General features: G+C 40.4%; 1 protein-coding gene across 9 annotated transcripts in view; it reads right to left on the bottom strand.

The window, feature by feature from the left end:
- The window catches only part of LOC136443045 (activated Cdc42 kinase-like), an 86,169-nt gene that overhangs the window by 26,247 nt on the left and 41,205 nt on the right, over positions 1-18,717 (bottom strand). For 3 of the 9 annotated variants that reach the window (XM_066440097.1, XM_066440098.1, XM_066440100.1), the window contains exons 1-5: positions 17,354-17,532; positions 8,978-9,222; positions 1,518-1,712; positions 501-653; positions 9-200 (exon numbers count right to left, since the gene is read on the bottom strand). In XM_066440097.1, the coding sequence (XP_066296194.1) occupies positions 9-200; positions 501-653; positions 1,518-1,712; positions 8,978-9,222; positions 17,354-17,402 (834 nt within the window). In that variant the 5' untranslated portion in view covers positions 17,403-17,532. Of the gene's footprint in view, positions 1-8; positions 201-500; positions 654-1,517; positions 1,713-8,977; positions 9,223-17,353; positions 17,535-18,717 lie in introns of those variants that run through there. The other 6 variants (XM_066440104.1, XM_066440105.1, XM_066440099.1 and 3 more) reach the window with 3 other exon arrangements.

The following is an 18,717-nucleotide window of genomic DNA, read 5'->3' as shown; positions in this document are numbered from 1 at the left end:
GCTCTGACCTTGTCTCTACTGAAGACCAGGATGTTTCTAGCGGCCAGGTCCCTGTGGATGAGCCTGTTGTCCTCCAGGTACTTCATGCCCTTGGCCACTTGCAGTGCAAACTCACACAGGCTGATGACGGGGAAGTTTGGTCTCAGGGAGGGTTCCTTCAAACACTCCAGGAGGGACCTCAGGGGTGCCAGCTCAGTTACCTGTAGATAAAAAGCAAAACAATCCATTACAAATTGTTTGAGAAAGCCTAATTTCCCCAAATAAGATTTGGCAATATCAACTTTTAGACATTGCCTTAAATAAGTTTGCGGTGGTTTTAATTTCACGGCAGCACTATAGTTACATACTGCTACAATATTGCACCCAAATGTTCGCGGTGGTATTAAGGTCTCGGTGAAACAGTTGCCGTGAAAACCGTGAACATAAAACCACTGCAAACAATTCTGCATTTACAGTATATACAAAACAAACAAACAGAGAAACAAATATTGAGTACCCACCAACATGAAGGAGTTGTCATAGTCGAGCACCACCCCGTACAGCCTGACCAGGAACTCGTGGTCCAGACTGTGCATGATGGACGCCTCCTTCAGGAAGTCTGACTGGCCCGCCTGGATCTGTTCCTTACTCAGGCACTTCAGAGCTACTTGAACCTGGAGGAAAAAGTGTTAAACCAAATTAGGACTGATTGTGTGAACATGAATTGTATAGTCAAAACTGCCCAAGAGGACCATAAGATCTGATAAGATTTGTTCTTTACTCAGGCACTTCAGAGCTACTTGAACCTGGGGGAGAAAATATAGAAACTATATAAGTATATTAGACATTTTTGTACTTTTTCATACATTGTGTATCTGTTCGTTTCCTTGAAATTAGCCCTCGGACTCATTTCAGAGCAACTTGAACCAGAGGGGAAAATGTGTTAAACCAAATAATCAGGGCTGATTGTGAATGTGTGAACATCAATTGTACAGTCAAAACTGCCCCAGAGGACCACTTAGGGGACTGATAAAATCTGGTCTGTGTGGATCTGTTCTTTACTCAGGCACTTCAGAGCAACTTGAACCTGGGGGGGGGGGGATGTGTTAAAACAAATACATGTTATAAGGGCTGAGGGGTGGAAACTGCCCAAGGAGACTCATGGGACTGATAAAATCTGGTCTATGTGGACAGTGTTCTTAATGCTTGAGTCAATGGGAGAAGTTATCAAAAAGTGATCACAATGGCCTGGTGGTCATTATGTAGAGATGGTTACTTGTACAGGTTTGACTGTATGGTACACCAGATACGAAGGAGAAACGGCTTGTCTGCCTGTCTGTTTGTGTTTGTGTATGCCTGCATCATCGCTGCAGTTTCTATATGCTCTGCCAGAGGGAGAGTGTACATATCCTTATTTTTACAGAAATATTCATCCATTTTCAAGACTTTTTTTTCAGCAGTTAGAAGTGTAATACAGCTTTGTTAAATCAACTTTCAGCAAAAAAAGAAGACCATGACAGTGAAGTGAAAGTTCTCACCCTTTCCCCTGCTTCATTGGTCCATATCCCCTGTTGTACCACCCCAAACTCCCCGGTTCCGATCTCCTTCTGTATACTGATGGCCTCTGCTGGGATGATGTACTTGCCAGGTTTAGCTGTGCCATCTGCCTTGGGAGATGTTGGCACCTTATTTTTGTGCGACACTTCTCTCTTGGAATGGGTTCTCAGAATACTCTGCAGAAAGAGAAATCACAAAAAAAACATGTTTAATTCACAAATATCTACTGGTATGAAGATTCATACCAAAGACTTTTAAAAATGTTACATACTGCTTTCTCTGCTTAGCACACAGCATTAGCAACCAGTACATATATATCATGGATGTTGAAAACACACACCACTACTAGTGGACTAGCCCCCTACATAAAGTTGTGTGGCCCAAGGATTTTTTAATAGAGATGGGCGCTGTCATAGGCACCGTGTATGGTGTGGGAGGACTTTTGATGAATGCTATTGTATCATACATTTGCAAACATTTAGGTTATCAATTTAGGTCATGACATTTGTTGTTACTTTTGTAAACAGTTAGATTATCAATTTAGGCCATGAAATTGTTTGTTACTTCTGAGAACAGCAGTTCCCTAACCTCTCCATCAATCAGGTAAAACAGGCTCCTGACCAAGTGGTAGCAACAGGTTGTGACCCGCCGACATAAACACCTCCTAAATTTGGTTGCTTACTTGACCATTCCCATCAATAGTACATTCTTTCCTCCCGTTTATCATCAATAGTGCATTTTTTCCTCCTGTTAATCTTGACATACAGTAGGCCATGTGGGCAGTACATCCCAACATTTCTCAACATGCTTATTTTTTTATGTTACTGTAAATTCATCTACTTTTGTGTGGGGTTATTTTGCAGTAGGAGGGAAAATAGGTTTTAACTGTGTTTTACATATAAATTTGTGGTTGAAACGATTCTGTAGTACAGTAGCAATACATTGGCAAACCATATGAGGTCACCGCAAGAACAAAACCAAGGCAAAAGTTTGACTATTTCAATCTCCAGCAGCAGAACTAAATTTTTTGTTTAGAGATTTTTGAGGCATGCCTATGCATGATAGGACAGTACTTGACTGGTAGAACAAGCAGTACTTTTAGTGCTGTTATTTTTGCTTGCTTGTACTTGATTTTGAGGTAGGAGGGGAAAGACGCTTTAACAGTTGAAACAAAATAAAGGGCTATTACCATAGTACAACAGTAATACAACCAAAAGGCATTTATTCTTTGCCGTGTCATGAAGTTCATGGTGGAGAGATCACCACGAAAATAAAACCGATACGAACATTTACAGTAGGTGAAACATTGGCCAGAAGCGTCAGGCTTAAAGTTTGACTAATGATGGACGACATAGATGTTTAGTCAACACATAAACAAGGAGTTAAGTAGCTATAGAAGGGGAGACTGCTTTTCTGGGAGCTACTTATAAGTACTGTATGTATAAACAGGGACTGGTTCATACCAGTCACACCTAGGTGTAGAGGGTGGGAGGGTCTCAAGAGGGAGGACTGATAACTTGCAATGTGGCTACTTCTCCTTACTATACATCCCATAACATACTTTTAGCGTACATACACATACTACACAAAGGGACTGGCAAGAGAAGTGCATGTAACAGTGCAACAGTCAAGTCCAGTTCACAATCATGTTATCGTTGGTTGGGTAAGTAACATAACTACATGTATATACATGTACATCGTACAAGTACATGCAGACCCATATACGTATATCTTGACACCACACTTAAGCTTGTTTGGCCTGTGTCTTGTTCTGCGACCTGTGTCATCATCAAGATTAAGCCCTCAGGCTTGAGGACCTCCTCATCGAAAGACCATATTAGTGACCATCAGATAAACTTTGCCAATCGGCACAAACAAAAGTATTTTTGAGTATTAAATGTTCCTTCCTAGCTGTGTACGTTAAACCAGCCTGTAGCAGGTAAACAGCTGGCTCAACCTTTCTGTGAGCAGCTAAAAAGGAAATTTTCGTCAGCACGATGGCCCAGGTCCTTCATGATTTTTGGAGGTCAGCTGATGTTCGCAGGTTGCCGAGCCCCGTCCAATGTAATAGTGTAGATTTTCAGATGAAAAATATGTTCAACTTTCTGCTGATTTTCAAATCTGACTACGTTTTGGTGATCAACAATTTTGTCAATTTCATTGACAGCGTGGATCACCTTAAGTAACAAACTTTGGACGTTACATAACATATTCTTGAGACCATCCCCTCTAACACATTTGTACTGCCTCCCCTATAGTAGAGTTATGGACTGACTCGGTCGATCCCTCAATTCCACTTCCTTGATCATCATGTAAGGTATTTACCACCAAACAGGTTCCCTGAAGTCCCCATCTGACCCTCATCCCGTGTTGAGTATACAGGATGTCCCCATACATTATAATTTGTTGAAGAAGTTCCCAGCCCTTCTCATCAGCAGGGGTGAGTATGGTGGGTTATAGGAGCAGGGGTAGAGTAGAGGGAGGGCAGGAGCCTGTCAATACCATAGGAATATTTCATTTATCACACACCACAGGTGACATCTTTAACTTCACTTTCAGTTGCGTAGGCTTTGACAAGATCTTCAGAAACTCAATACACTGGTTAATGTACTAGTACCCTACAGAAATTGGTAAGAATTAAAAACCAATCAAGGTGGCAAGGTGGTCTTGTGATTAGGGTTGTTGACTAATAATCTAAAGGTTCTGGTTCAAATCCCAAGCAGGCCCCTGGGAAAGGTACTTTACACCTGTTTCCTCAATTGACTGAACTTGACTCTTAAAATGAGCACCTAGCTTCCTTTAGGGACATCCTCTCTGTTGGTTTCAGTAGACCCACACATCACAGTAATCAAAAAGATTAGGGCTCCTTTCTGGTGTGAGCAGTTACGCGGTCGGAGGAAAAAAAAGTATTTCTTGGTGTTTCAAATTCATGGTTGTAACACAGTAGTAAAAGTTTGTGGTCTCAACATTTTCCAGTGGAGAGGTCCCAGCAAATATAAAACCTGTGCTAACATATGAAGATTTACGGTCAGGACATACCTTCAGTGCAAAACGTTCACAAACAAACTACAAATTTCACCTAGAGATTTACTTGCAGACCCTCCACAGGCTGTCTGTCTGAGTTGATAACCATCAATAGTCCACACACACTGAGAGTCACATCAACCAACTGTCCCTGTTTATTTTCCTACCATGTTCTGTAATCCAGCAGACCTTACACATATTACTGTGGACTAATCATGTTGAATCCTCACAGCAGGTATTGTACATTTTGTACCTGTAGGTAGAAGTTTGGGGTTTTAACACCAGTTGATACTATAAATTCATTTATTTTTGCAGAGATTCAACTTGAGTGAAAAGCAGGCTTTCATGGGTTTTTAAATTTGCGGTCGGAACAAAACTGTAACATGAAAACATTGAAAGTTTGCTGTAGGGAGGAAATGGAGTATTCACTGTGGTTTTTAGTACGCGGTTGAATCAAGGTGTCAGACTCAGAGGACAGAACAGCATCATTGCGGTGGTGGACAGGTGCCGCAAAAAATAAAACCACCATAAACATTTCCAAATCTACAGTATACCAATCAAATAGGATAGGAATCTGTCCTTCTGTAATGTAATCATTGTAATTTCAATTATCAAAACTTTGAAAATTGATGTAAATTCATGCTTATCCAATCAACCTTATCAGTGGGACAACACGGCCATTTTTTGGTGTTGTTGTAACCTTGAAGCTAGACATGAAGGATTGATGTTGACCTTGGGAGAGGTAATGTCCTCTGGACCACACCATGAGAAGTCAACTCCAACAACTTTCACACATGTCCTGAGTTTCTGCACAGGCCAGAGTTAAGTAGAGTTACAGACTCAGCACTTTGTAGGGTCAACATGGGGAAACTATCTTTAAGTTAGTATGTCTACGGTCTTGAAAAGATTAAGCTGTACTAGTATGGTTGTATTTCTTGAGTTCGTTGCACTTCAACTAAAAGTTCAGTTGCACAGAAAAGAAATGTTATAATGGAAGCTCATCTGTGTTGGTAGTAATCATAATACTTACTAAACTTTCTTCCGACACTAAGGTATTCACGGATCGAATTTTCGACGACCACTGTCGCCTTCTACCTCCTTTACCAATACACGGGCAATCTGAAGCACATCAAATCTCATCGCTACAAATGTAGCCTATACCAGGCTCCGCGGATGGCTGGAAAAATAGTAGAAATTGGCCAAATAGAGTGAATACTTGTATGTTGTGTACTACGTGAAATAAAGTAGAAAGTTTGCAAAACCTCATTCCAAAAATTTACTTCAGCCTCAAACGTCACAGCGAAAACCTGCTGGTCCATGTTATACAACAGCCGAAGAGACCTTTCTTTCCAAAAATTCAACCTGTCACAAGAGATTGCTGGAATTCTCCTCCAAATTGGCAAAATGTCTGCATTCATTTATTTTCATTCCTCTGGGCTCTGGAAATATTTACATTCTGTGTGACGCTACTCCGAAGGCAGTACCACCACCTGGGTACTGTTGTATATTTCTCTGGTGTATCTATAGCACAGGACCTTGAACTTGGAACTTCTTATCTTTGTTTTCGCCATGATCCTGACTAGCACGGTTTTAATTTGGGGCTGTTGTTGGAACGACTCCAACTGCTTCTGGCAAATTACCAATGCTGCCTTTTGTTTTGCCTGAAAAGTTAGAAATAAAAGTAGGCCAGTAAATTATAATTGTGACAAATTTGCACTGATGAGATTTGATATGCTTCAGATTGCCTGTGGAATGGTAAAGGGGGTAGACCCTCCCCGGGGACTGGTCATTAACAGCAGGGGTAAACCATTACTGGTCGTAAAGGAGGATTTTCAGGACAGGAAAGAAACAGCACCACCTGTATTGGAAATAGTCAAACCACCTCTTAGAGCCTTGGCCATTGTGACTGCTTTTTGGTGATTCCTTGTAAGTTATATGACTATTCCCATTAGCACAAGCATGAAAAAATCTTGTCAATAGTGACCAACTGCCACAGACATAGGCTAGATTTTATTGGTCCTGAGTGGATTTCTTGCACCGTTGAGAATTTTTAGAAGCAAGATTACACTTTCACCTTGCTTTTTTTAACAAGACAGTAATCAATGTAATCACCTTCCCCAATATCATAAATCAATCAATCAATATATCATTTTACACTTAGTGATGAGTCAAATTCTAGACTTAGTGATGAGTCATTCTTTCATCTTATTAAAAAAAATTGTTGTTGAAAATGATGAGTCATTGTTAACATGAGATACTTCCTGCCAGCTCATATGTGTGAACCTGTAGTCTGTATTATAACCTGATCCTCCACCAGAATCAATCACATGTGCTCATCCAAACCTATTATAGCTGCTGGGTCTCTTTTGTCCTCTCCACAAATTTTGTCTCCCAAATCTATTGTATGAAATAATATTTATGGCATTGATAAATGCATTTAGCCACCCTTTTGCACAGTCAATGCCTGACCACAGTACTCAGGGCAAGATGCTCTTGATTTACATTTCAGTCCCCCAATCTGTTCGGATTTAGTACCATTTAAAAACTTCTGGCTAAAACGTTTAAAGACATCTCTTTTCCTGTTGACACTGATAAATGAAATCTAACACAAACAAAATAATGTAATATTATAAAGAAAGAATCAGTCTATCAAATTTTGAATAAGGAAAAACACTAATATTCCCTTAACTCTTAGAGAGACATCTGTAATATTACACCAATTTGTGTTAACTGTACATGATTTGTCTCATTTCCTGCTGGTTTGGGATGTAATTGTGTGTGTGAGTGGGACATAATCTGATTGGTTCCTTGCATAATTTGATTAATATCCATATAGTTTGGGACCAATCAGTGCTGGCCAATTAGCTCCCATGCCTTTCAGGCATTCCAGATTCTTCTCTTGACTTCTGACACAACAACTACCCAATTTTCTACAATGTTTCTTAACAGCCCTCTCCACAGTGAACGGGACTATTTCATGTTCTACAAAAATTGATTTTTGTTTGTTCTTTGAAATTATTCTCAACTTGGGTGAAGCATGATGTGTATTTAAGTAGCTAGTACTAGTAGGGCAATGTGACTTTGCTACAACTCTTGCTTGCAACCTAGAACACCGGGTCACCCCTACTTTTCTTGATAAGTGTGTTAGCTTCTTTCTAGAGCAGAGGTTCCATGCTCTGAAACTCCCTCATACAGAGGACTGCAGTAGCTAAAGGGAGAAAATAGAGTGTTCACAGTGGTAGCCAGGCAGAAGACAGAACAAGCATTTTCGCTAGCCTCCATAGCAGGCTCTGAACCGGCCTTTTTGGGGGCTAAATAATACACCTTTTGCAGCCAGCCCGTAACCATCAGCCACCCCTGTAACCATTTTGCCGGTAGAGCCTGCATTATAACGGCGGGTCAAAGCGAAATTAAAATCACGTTAGGGGAATTAACGCAGAGGTGCGAATTTCCTGCCTATGGTAGACCGCACAATAGCAGTACACCCACCTCCTCCAGACAATACGCTTTCACGCCCCCGTGTGCACTAACCCGACAATTTTCTAACGGTACAAATTCTCAAAATTCTCTTTTTTTGGAGATAGATTCTACAGAAGTTTAGAATTACTTGTTCGACATTATTTCGGCATGTCTGACACCCTTGCCAGGACGGAGGGTGGATCGCGCGACGCATGGCGGTTTCCGCATCGGAAAGACACTCTCGGGCCATCCGAGCTGTGACACAAGGCATCGATAGCTTCGTCGGCCTAGCTACATTCCATGGCAAATCAATTTTGCATCCATTGCCGATGAGCGAATATGATGTGGTCACCATTTCACCCACCCAGACCCTTGTTGTAGACCAGATAAGACGTGGCTAAGTTTGTTTCCATCTTATTTCCCTATGGTAGATGCCCCCCTCCCTCACTGTCATCATGCAATCCGAGGCACATAAAAACTTGCGTTTGTCTAGCGTTTGCCTTAGCCCATGTTCATGTTTGTCTTTAGGAACAGTTGAAGTTGAAATAGCAAACTTTTTTGCCACAAACTTTACGATGCTGGCAAAAACGAGTCACCAGATGTACCAGTCGGCGCGTGTTGGTAAACAACATGTTGTATGTAAATGAGCAGTCGCGCGTGCGGGCCGAGTTGTTAACGTGTAAACTGCTTGTCGCGGACATGCGAATTGCTCCTAAGGTGATTTTAATTTCGCTTTGACCCGCCGTTATAATGCAGGCTCTACCGGCAAAATGGTTACGGGGGTGGCTGATGGTTACGGGCTGGCTGCAAAAGGTGTATTATTTAGCCCCCAAAAAGGCCGGTTCAGAGCCTGCTATGGAGGCTACATTTTCGCAATGAAGAGGTTACTGCGAAAAACGCGAAAATTAAACCACTGCAAACTTAAATGCATTTAGAGCATTTGTACCCTTCCACCCACCTTCCTAAGTTTGCCGGTGAATCCCTTGGGACACTCTTTGTCGTAGAACTTCTTGAAGCGCCTCATCTCGGGCTTGGTGAGTCCGATGGCGGCCAGGTCATCGTCCTCCACGTACTTGAGCTGCGAGAGGTTTCCGACCTTCAGGGTGTCTGTGAAGGCGCTGTAGTACTGCAGTAACTCCGCCTCCTCCAAGAAGGAGTACAGGTCCTTCACACCCGACATCCTTCTGCCTAGGGTGAATATTTCTGCAAAACAGCACGCACCGACGATCAACAAGAGTTCTAAGATATCATACCTCCATGAAATATTTAGAGTTTCTTGTATGTCTTGTTGGATTGTAGCTCATTTATTATGGAAATAAGGAAAGAGTAGAGGTCCTTAACACCTGACATCCTTCTGCCGAATTGTCCTATTCCTGTCCCCATTGAACTGTTTGGTCCTTACTTCCTGCATTATCTCTGGAATCTAACATTTCTTAGAAGCAACACTAAGGAGTTTAAAATGCTTGGTTCTCTGAAAAGTTTATGGCTTAGACAATTGGAACATACATCAACTGATATATTTAGCATTACAAGAACAACCATTAGAGCAACAATACTATTGTCAATAGCAAGAACATATTCCGCTTTTACAGCTAGGATTTCCAGAAATCCAGTGACATTTTGCGCATCTCCAGCTTTGTGTAACACTACACAACGAACAACAACCATCTGACGACTACTCCTGAATCCAACAGGAAACCTAAATGCCTGGAGTGTACATTCTTTTACCCTATCTGCATACAAGACAGCGGCAATACAGTAGCCAGACAAGCTCTCCTGAATGGCTCTATGGTACAGGACTACTGAAGTAAAACTGCCCCGGGCTAGGGGACTGACGGCCGTTTTGATGGTCATCCTACCACAAGACAATATCATCCTGAACACCTTACACATAACAAACACTCATTTGTCAATCGGAACAGCAACAAACGATAAGACACCGCTTTGATCTGATGACGAAGGATCTTATTATTAGTACAATACAACCAAGGTTCAAAATCTACTTTGGAGGGATTAAGGTGTACTGGTGCACATAAACTAAAAATCTAGGCACCCACAAAAAATTTCATGTGAACAACATAAAAGAAAGCAAAACAAGAAAAGAGAAGAAAGGGCACTTGACAATGACTTGTCTAGAGTTGCAGGTATAGTCAGGAAGTCGATGTGAGGCACTCGATATTAGCATGCACAGAGCCAACACAGGTTCGAGTTTTGAAAAAATTGCAATAACCAAATTCTTTAGCAGTACGATCATAAAATTTCTCTTTTCACTAGGTAAAAGCTGTTGCCATCAATATTGCCAATCAAAATATTGTAGCCAATACATAGAATTTCTAGTGTAAAGTGGGTCTGAATTTAAGCGGACATTGTAGTTTGTACAGTCAGTTCCCTGGTCAGTTCTGAGGTCCTGCCAACAAACTGTTAATAAAACTGAACCCCCTTAGTTTTATGGACTGCAAATGGGATTTACTTAACTCAATTATGTATATAAACCTTAGAACAGATTTCCCTGTTATGGAAGCTGACTGTAAATGTAATGCCAGGCTGCTATTTTCTATAGCAAAAAGGAGAGAAAAACATTTTTCTATCATTTCTTTTCCTATAGTAACTTTGTACAGTGGATAGGGAACCTCCAAACCTTTGTAGATCGTAGCTTTCTGCCTTCAAGCACTCCAGATGGTAGCAATCACTAATGGTGCTAAATTGGGAGTTATTGCCTAATCTGAACACACGTATATTACCTAATGTCAACTTTCAAACAATTCAGTTCTCTCATTTTGCGCCAATTTCGCTCCGGCAAAATATTTGTCGGCGAGATGTGAGGATTAGAAGCTGAGTGATGGCGTGTTTTGACCACTTGAGTTGCCTGGTAGGGACCTAAGATCAAGGGGGAAATACCAGACATGCTGTTTAGCAGGGCTTCGAATTCCTTTTCTCAACATACAGCATATCAAAAGTCAACTTAAAGTGTTAATGAATTCCAGATATGGTATGTACACTACTTGTACATATCCAGATATGTTTATATGTTACACAGAAGTATTTCAATACATCTAGTTATGAGTAAAAGTGCAAGAATTAAGTTCAAAATGTAAGGGTTGGATGGCGAGCAGAAAACAAAATTGAGGAGACATTTCGTGATCCTTATACCTGCACTTTCCAAACAGCTGTGTTTCTTTCTCTTTTGTTAGACAGCTAGCAGAAGTTAAGTCTACTTCACACTTACTGAGATTACGTCTTCATGGTCAAACAAGAAGGTCAAGTGCCAAACACAAGAAGCAGATGGCAATGAACAGGCTACAGGGTCATGACTGGTTAACCCAGGAAAAATATTATTCTTGTCTGTGTACAAGGTATGAGAGTGTACATGTCAAAGTGATAATCCTGCGTGGAACCTATGGAGATGTGTTTCAAATGATCAAGGTGTAAGATTGCACTAATAGTTCTCAAACTTTGCTCAGATGGTACTGTATATTCACTAATTTTTGTGGGGACTTCCGCAACAGATATAGGAAAGGAGTCTTTCACAGTGTTCTACTTTCGCTGTTTAAACAATTCCATAGTACAGTAGTAATACATGTACAATGGAAATGCAATATGTATCCATCTATCCAATAGAGATCACTGAGAAAACCCCTGAAATAAAACCACCACTAACATTTCAAAATCTACAGTATTTCAGTGATCAGTCACAAAGTCCACTCAAAAATATTCAAAAAGCAATAGTGGACAGGTGGTCACTACACACAGGATTAATTCCTAATCCTTGGGTCAATGGGAAAAAAAGACCACAATGGCCAGGTGGTCCTTATGCAGAGGTGGTCACAATTATAGGTTAGACTCAGTAGACAGTTGGTACACACACTTACCTCCCTCAAGTTTCTCAAGCAAAAAAAAGCTGCCAATTTTAACCCATGAGAAAAAAACTACAACTGAGCTAAGGCAAACAGAGTTGAAACAGTGAAGTGTTTCCTACAGCTGTGTAAGTTGAAGATTACTACTTGCTAACAATTTACAATCTCTCCCTATAAGCCTCTGTACACAGGTGCATGGTTTCACCTGTCTCTGAAAGGTATTCAGCTGGACAGGTACTCTAGATCTAATCCCTTATAAGTTATACTGTACATGTACATTGTCACTTATGCCAACAGGGGAGGAATGAATGTAACTTTCAATTTGTAAGTGATGGATGTAAGTAAGTGACGAATGGTATTATAAATCATGTGGATGATACTAAAAAAGAATGGCTTGATTTTGATTCCTAGTCACCTTGTTTTCAGTTCACTTCTGACTTAACTTGTTAAAATCACTGGTACTTAAAACATTCAGATCTTTTAATGTAGTCTTTAGAAGCAGTAAGTCTAAATCTTGCTAAGTAACAAAATGTGTCCACTATATGTAAAACAAGGGAAGCTGCTAGAGGGCCTAAAGTTGACCTAAAATGTCTTCTTCCCAAGAACTACCTTCATATCATATATCATCATAATCCATTAATAGGTTCTTGAGTTATGCTGAAATGCAGAAACATCCCCCCCCCCCCCACATACATATAGACACACACACACACACACACACACACACACACTGAAAAGCAATACCTCCGAATAGCTACTTTGAATGAGCTTGGAAATATGTATTCTGAGAAAGAAGAGACATCCTTCGAGATTTCCTGACCAGACAGAACTAAACATATTTTGTTTACATAAACATCTACCATCCATAATATATTATGCACCATCAACGAAAATTATGATAGCATCACTGATCTGTGCCATCCTTCCTAAGTGGCGGAAGATCTGACTGGAGGATTGAGAAGCGAGATTGTATCTACTAGCATTTGACTAATACTTGACCAAACACAACCTGAGCTGAATATAAACTAAGTTGATCCCCTAGATGACAGGTGCTTAAGTGCCAGAAATATGAGAAAAATACAACTGGTGAAGGTAGACCACCCATGTGTAAAGATAGCAAGTCAAATATACAACACTGTCAAAACATCAATTTTGCACACAAAAATTATTGCCACTGAAAGCACTTGCTTTTATTCATACATTTTTAGAGAGTTATACATACATTCACAGATAATTGCAAGTTCTTAAAAAAATTGCATGAAGTTTTGAAAGGGTACCTTAAATATTCATTGTACCAATTTCAAAGCTGCCATTGCCTGTGACAGTTATTTTTTCTGGTCAGACTGAATGAACAAGTATGTTTTGTATTACTCACATCTGGATAGCCGCACATGTACAGACAAACGTTTGCGTGCGTCACAGTTCAGAACTGATATCCTTTTCCCAACCTCTTGAAAACTGTCCAAGAATTAAAAGTCAACGAAACTATTTCTGTGGATCCCCCAAAGACAACACATTCCGACTGTCTTTAATGGGGACTTCGTGCCCCTTTTCCCCCAGGACTGTTGGCAGGCTATTCTAATGTACCATAATTCATATCCAAAGCTATTTCATCCCCGTAATTCGTAGCAAGGTGGTTAAATCTTGTGTAATTGCCTTTTTTCAACTCAGCATAATACGTAAGTCTTCGTAAATCACCCCCCCCCTCCACGCAGACTACCTTTTACTGTGGTTTTATGTTTGCAGTTTTGGCGGCGACCTCTTTAACTACTGGCTACCCCATTGTTTCAACTGCAAACTAAAAAGCCACTGCAAACACTGCCTCTCCCTACTGCAAAATTAAATCCACACAAATATTTCCCAGTATATCCTGAAGAAGCTCTGAGGCTCCTTTGTCTCCAAGCAGGTTGTTGGGAATGGGAAGAATTCCCAGTGAATTATAGAACTCTATGTGGAATACTTTAAATTAAATTACCCAAACCATCCGGGCTAGAGTCGAGAAAAACATGGATTACCAGCTTCCATATCTTGCCAAGTACTGTTTGCCTTGGTGTCAGTGCTACCAGCTGTAGTCGTTCTTTAAGAACAGTTTACTTCTCGCCAGAAGACATAAGAAAATAACCCTTCAGTCTGTCCTTTCGTGAAGGCACAAGGACTGGTATTTTTGTAAACTTCAGCTCAATGCCTTGAACTGTTAGCTAAACAATTGCAATTTCCCCATTGTCCTCCTCAATATGCTAAACTACATGTAAAGATGCTGCATTTCAGAGCACTTCAGTGCTAAGGCCTTTATAGAAAACATAACATACATTTCTTTGTCACTTAAAACAATGTTTTTTAAAACCTTAGTATGATTATTAATCTACAAGATTAATTTACAGCAACTTATAGTTATCTATGGTATCATAAAAATAATGGTCAGCTTTTGGACAGGGTTGCTTTCAAACACCTGTTTAAAATGTGTTCAAAATGAAAATAAAACCACCACAAATATGTCAAGATTTACAGTATATGCCAAAGTGGGAAAGTCATTGTGAATACTGTACATGTAAAAAAAAGAAGAAAAACAAATGTTGGAAATCTCCCAAAACATTCCAATGAGGGATGGTTGTTGTCGGAATGATATCAGGAAGAATGCTGACATGAAAGTCCATAATTCTGATCCATACTGTATCCCAGCAACTATCCCCATTACATCCAGGCCAGGGGGACAGCAGTGTCAATCATGACATAGTGGGTGGGGGAGGACGGAGATGTGTTTGTTTGTGGACCTAAATTCCGCAGGATTGCGCCATCAAACAGCTCGCTATCCCGCAATTTGGAGAGTCAATGGAGGGCACACCCTTACACTATAACTGTGGAAAACACAGGGAAGTAATGACTTCATACTTAATTGTGAAACATTCAGTGGAACCATCTTTGGCAAGACTAGCATCTTGTACAATGTATACAGTTTTGGCAACACAATCTTAATTTGGTCTTGGACACTTGCATGTCAAATTTTAGCAAAAGGACATAATGACATGATCAGGACAGAAAGCTGAGGTGAAACTTGCATCTGACTTAAACTGTTTACTCGCTGGAACTGTCTGAACCAATGTTCAGACTTTCCTCTCAGACTCGGTTTACATGTTGAGAATCAAATATGGCATTATCTTATTTTAAACCTGCTGTCCAACCCAATAATTATAACCAATACAGAATTGGTAAAAAGGTTAAACATGGAACCAAGAAATCAAATTGGCATGGCCTTCTTAGCTTTAATTGGAAAACAAATATTATTGTAGCTTTCAAACTCATGATATATAACGTCCTTTCCCAATGAAAAATTTACAAACCACTCCATATCCAAACCTAACGATGCCAATTGTACATCAATTATGATATATGAAGGCTATCATAACACAGGATACAGTCATGCACTTAGTGCCTCCTCTTTCTGACTCTGTTACCCATCACTGCCTGCATGTGTTGTGTCTATGACAGGACCTTGTCTTATCATATCTGGGGCATTCACTTCTCCAGGAAAGCACATACAGGACGAACTCTGCTCTGATAAGATTCCTGGGACATAAGCTGACAGGCTGTAGAAAACACTCTCTCAATCTGTCTGTTTCCCCATACAAGCCGCCAAATCATATCTACACTGACTGCTGACTGTACATTTTTCACTCGACTTAGGCCAAAGCAATCTCATTTCTTTGTTCTCAGATTTAAAAGAGTAATGCTAGACTTCCTGACTGTCTGGAATATCAACATGGAAACAGAGTCTGAGAGAAACGTCTGTACACTGCTACACACAGTTTCAGGGAGTTCACAGAGTCAGATGCAAGTTTTCACCCTAGCAATAGCATTCTATGTTCATGATGTCCTCTAGCTCAAATCGTTTTAAAAATTGTCTGTGAACCAACAAATTAAGATGGTGTGGCCTTAAACTGTTCCCGGCGTCTACCATTCCATTGTTTCATTTCAAAATTGAAAAATGTCAATGCTTCATACACGCATCTAAAACAGCAAAACAAGCTGAATCACTTATTGTCCCACAAGATCATCATCTCTTTCCATTAAGGCGTGGCATGGATATCTTTATGCAAATGACATCCTACACTACCTGACAGTTACAGTACTATTATTAGTACGATGTAAACATAACAGTGCTTTCCATCATTTTGGCGCAATGGCTATCAGTGTGTTATGGACCCTGATTGTGATATCAGTAGAAGAGAGTTGTGCTGTACACAGCGGTGATAGGGGTGAAGGGAGGGATAAATAAAGGGGCCACTTAACATGCCGAAGAGGAGAGAGGAGGAAATTCCTTCAGCTGCAACAGTTGTGAGCACGACAATGATTCAGATTAGAGAGAATTTTCTCAGCAACTAGGACGTCTTTTGGTCTATAATATTCCACCTAGGACCCTAGTAAATTTTCAAGACACAAAATTACAAGGATCTGGGTTGCATCCTTTTGAAGAATGAAAGACCGCCTCTATAGAATCCATCTACTTCTTATTTGCCAGTTTTGCTAAAGAATTTATCATTTACTACAACAACAACATTGCAGGTACATGTATGATTGTGTGCTGTATAAACAGAGATATCTGACTATTCTAAATTAATGTATAACTCCAGTTACATCAAAATTAATCAAATTCAATTATCCGGACAAGAATCTTGTAACTGAGCTATGGGAGGTCAGATTAGATACGTGATGTTACTATGAAGCTGCTGGGACACACATACTGTGCATCCATGCCCTCTGTGTCTGCCGCTGACCTAAAAATGCCAAATTCAAGATAACGCCCCATGCTGCTTTAAGCCCTGGCCTGTGTGTACCACCAACACAACAGCTACTGTACTTTCCTTTACTTTCCCTGTGGTATTATTTTGCAGTAAGAGGAGAAAAGGAGGTTCTAAATTCCCAAATCAAACAATTCTGTAGTACAGTAGCAAAACATTAAATATATTTGCGGTGTTATGAATTTGCGGTTGAGAGGTAACCATGAAAACCACGAGAGAAAAAAAAACATGCCGCAAACATTTGAAGATTTACGGTACATCAGTGCAGGTAGCAGGTCGGCTTATCCCCCAAACAGGGAGGCATCCCGACCAGATCTGTTGCTGGGATGTAAATGTGGCTGGGGTTTCCTGAAGGGCTACTTGCCGGAAATCCTTCACAGTTGGCAAGCAGTGCGGGGACAAGTCCAGATTACCGTACTGGAACCCCTGAAGGCTGCAGCCCCGTTTCTGACTCCACGGCACCCTTCTGTGCCTTCCACATGTCACGTAGTAATTTCAAATGAAAGATGTGCTCAGTGACAAAAGACGATCACAAACAACAGAAATGTTTCTAAGAATCCTAGAAACGCTGCTGATCTGGGCTAGTTGTACACGGATTAAGCTACTTCTAGCTTCAATCAATTAATAGAAAGGTAGAAACGTGTAAAACCATTGAGATGCTAAAAAACAAAATGTACATCTTACCACCCAGGCTTGCCAGGGATATCCTTCGGATGCTATTTGAACGCAGCATGGCGAATACAGTCTGTATTTATCCGTATAGCCCCAGAAAATCAATTGCAGAAACCGTCTGGGACAGGTCCAGTTTAGAAACGGGTGTACACAACGACTGCCGACATAACTGTCGGAGAGGTGATATCCATCCAAACCTTCAGACCTCTCTACAGGATACCTTTATATCTCCAGCCTTGATAGAAGGTGTTTGATAAAGAAACAGCTAACCAATCGGTAGACAGTATGTATTACTCCCTAGCCAATCAGAGCTCACAATTCCTGAATAAAGATTGAGAAGATACCATTTTACTGACAGGGGTGGTAGGCTATACCATGTGGTTACCAGCCCAGTAGAGGGCAGCCATAGACATAATTGTTACAAATGATATCAATAAAAGACTTTGCATAATGTGATGTTTCCCTTAACAAGCTTATTACCTCCAGAACATTGGGCAGTCAGAGAACAAATCTATTTTCATCAACTGTGACACACACTTAACAAGTGTAAATTGTTACAATTTTGTTCTGCCTAAGGATAATCAATGGCAGAGAACAACAGCAGTAAAGGTCCATTACAGGAAAGGCACTTTACAGGACTTTCCTCACTCTATCCACGTATCAAAATGGGTACCTGACTTCAGTTGGGGAAGTAAAACTAAAAGACGGTGGAAGGAGGGGGATTGGCTCCCCCTTCCAATACTGTGCCCTAGACACAACCCACTGTCCATACGGCCTCAAAAAGGCTATGGGACCTCCTTTACCTTTACATATATGAGAGTTGACATGACATGTAATGCACATACATCAATTAGCAAGGAAGGCATTACCTGGTACAGTACTACTAAGAGGATTGGAAACAGAAGCCCTCCCTTCAGTCCCATGTCATTAGTAACACTATCTACTCCCTGCTACAGGTAGTGCATCCTATCAATTATTCATTCTTTACACTTGGATGGATGACAGTAAAAGTGGTTTTGAACATGGACATGGAGAGAATGATTTTAAGGTAAAAATGGTACAAACAAAGATGGACATATTATACAATGTAATGTCAAAACAGGACAATTTCATATACCTGATGTCATGTATGAATGAACATATAATGGACAAAGTATGTAGTTATGTCTCAAAAAGAGAGAAGAAACTGTTATTAGGTGATCAACATTAGATTTAGTTTGACAATAGTCCATAGTTTTGTTTGTTTTTACTTTTTAATGTTAGAATGTAGCATTTCAATATTTCATGTTTTATACTTTGAATCTTCTAGACCACATGTGGTCATCTGTGCATCTAGCCCATTTGGGAAGGAATATGCAATAAAGACTATTATTATC

Source organism: Branchiostoma lanceolatum, chromosome 10 (genome assembly GCF_035083965.1).
Source record: "Branchiostoma lanceolatum isolate klBraLanc5 chromosome 10, klBraLanc5.hap2, whole genome shotgun sequence".
Classification (NCBI taxonomy): domain Eukaryota; kingdom Metazoa; phylum Chordata; class Leptocardii; order Amphioxiformes; family Branchiostomatidae; genus Branchiostoma; species Branchiostoma lanceolatum.
The sequence above is the reverse complement of the archived record's forward strand: the minus strand, read 5'-3'. Positions and strand labels throughout refer to the sequence as shown.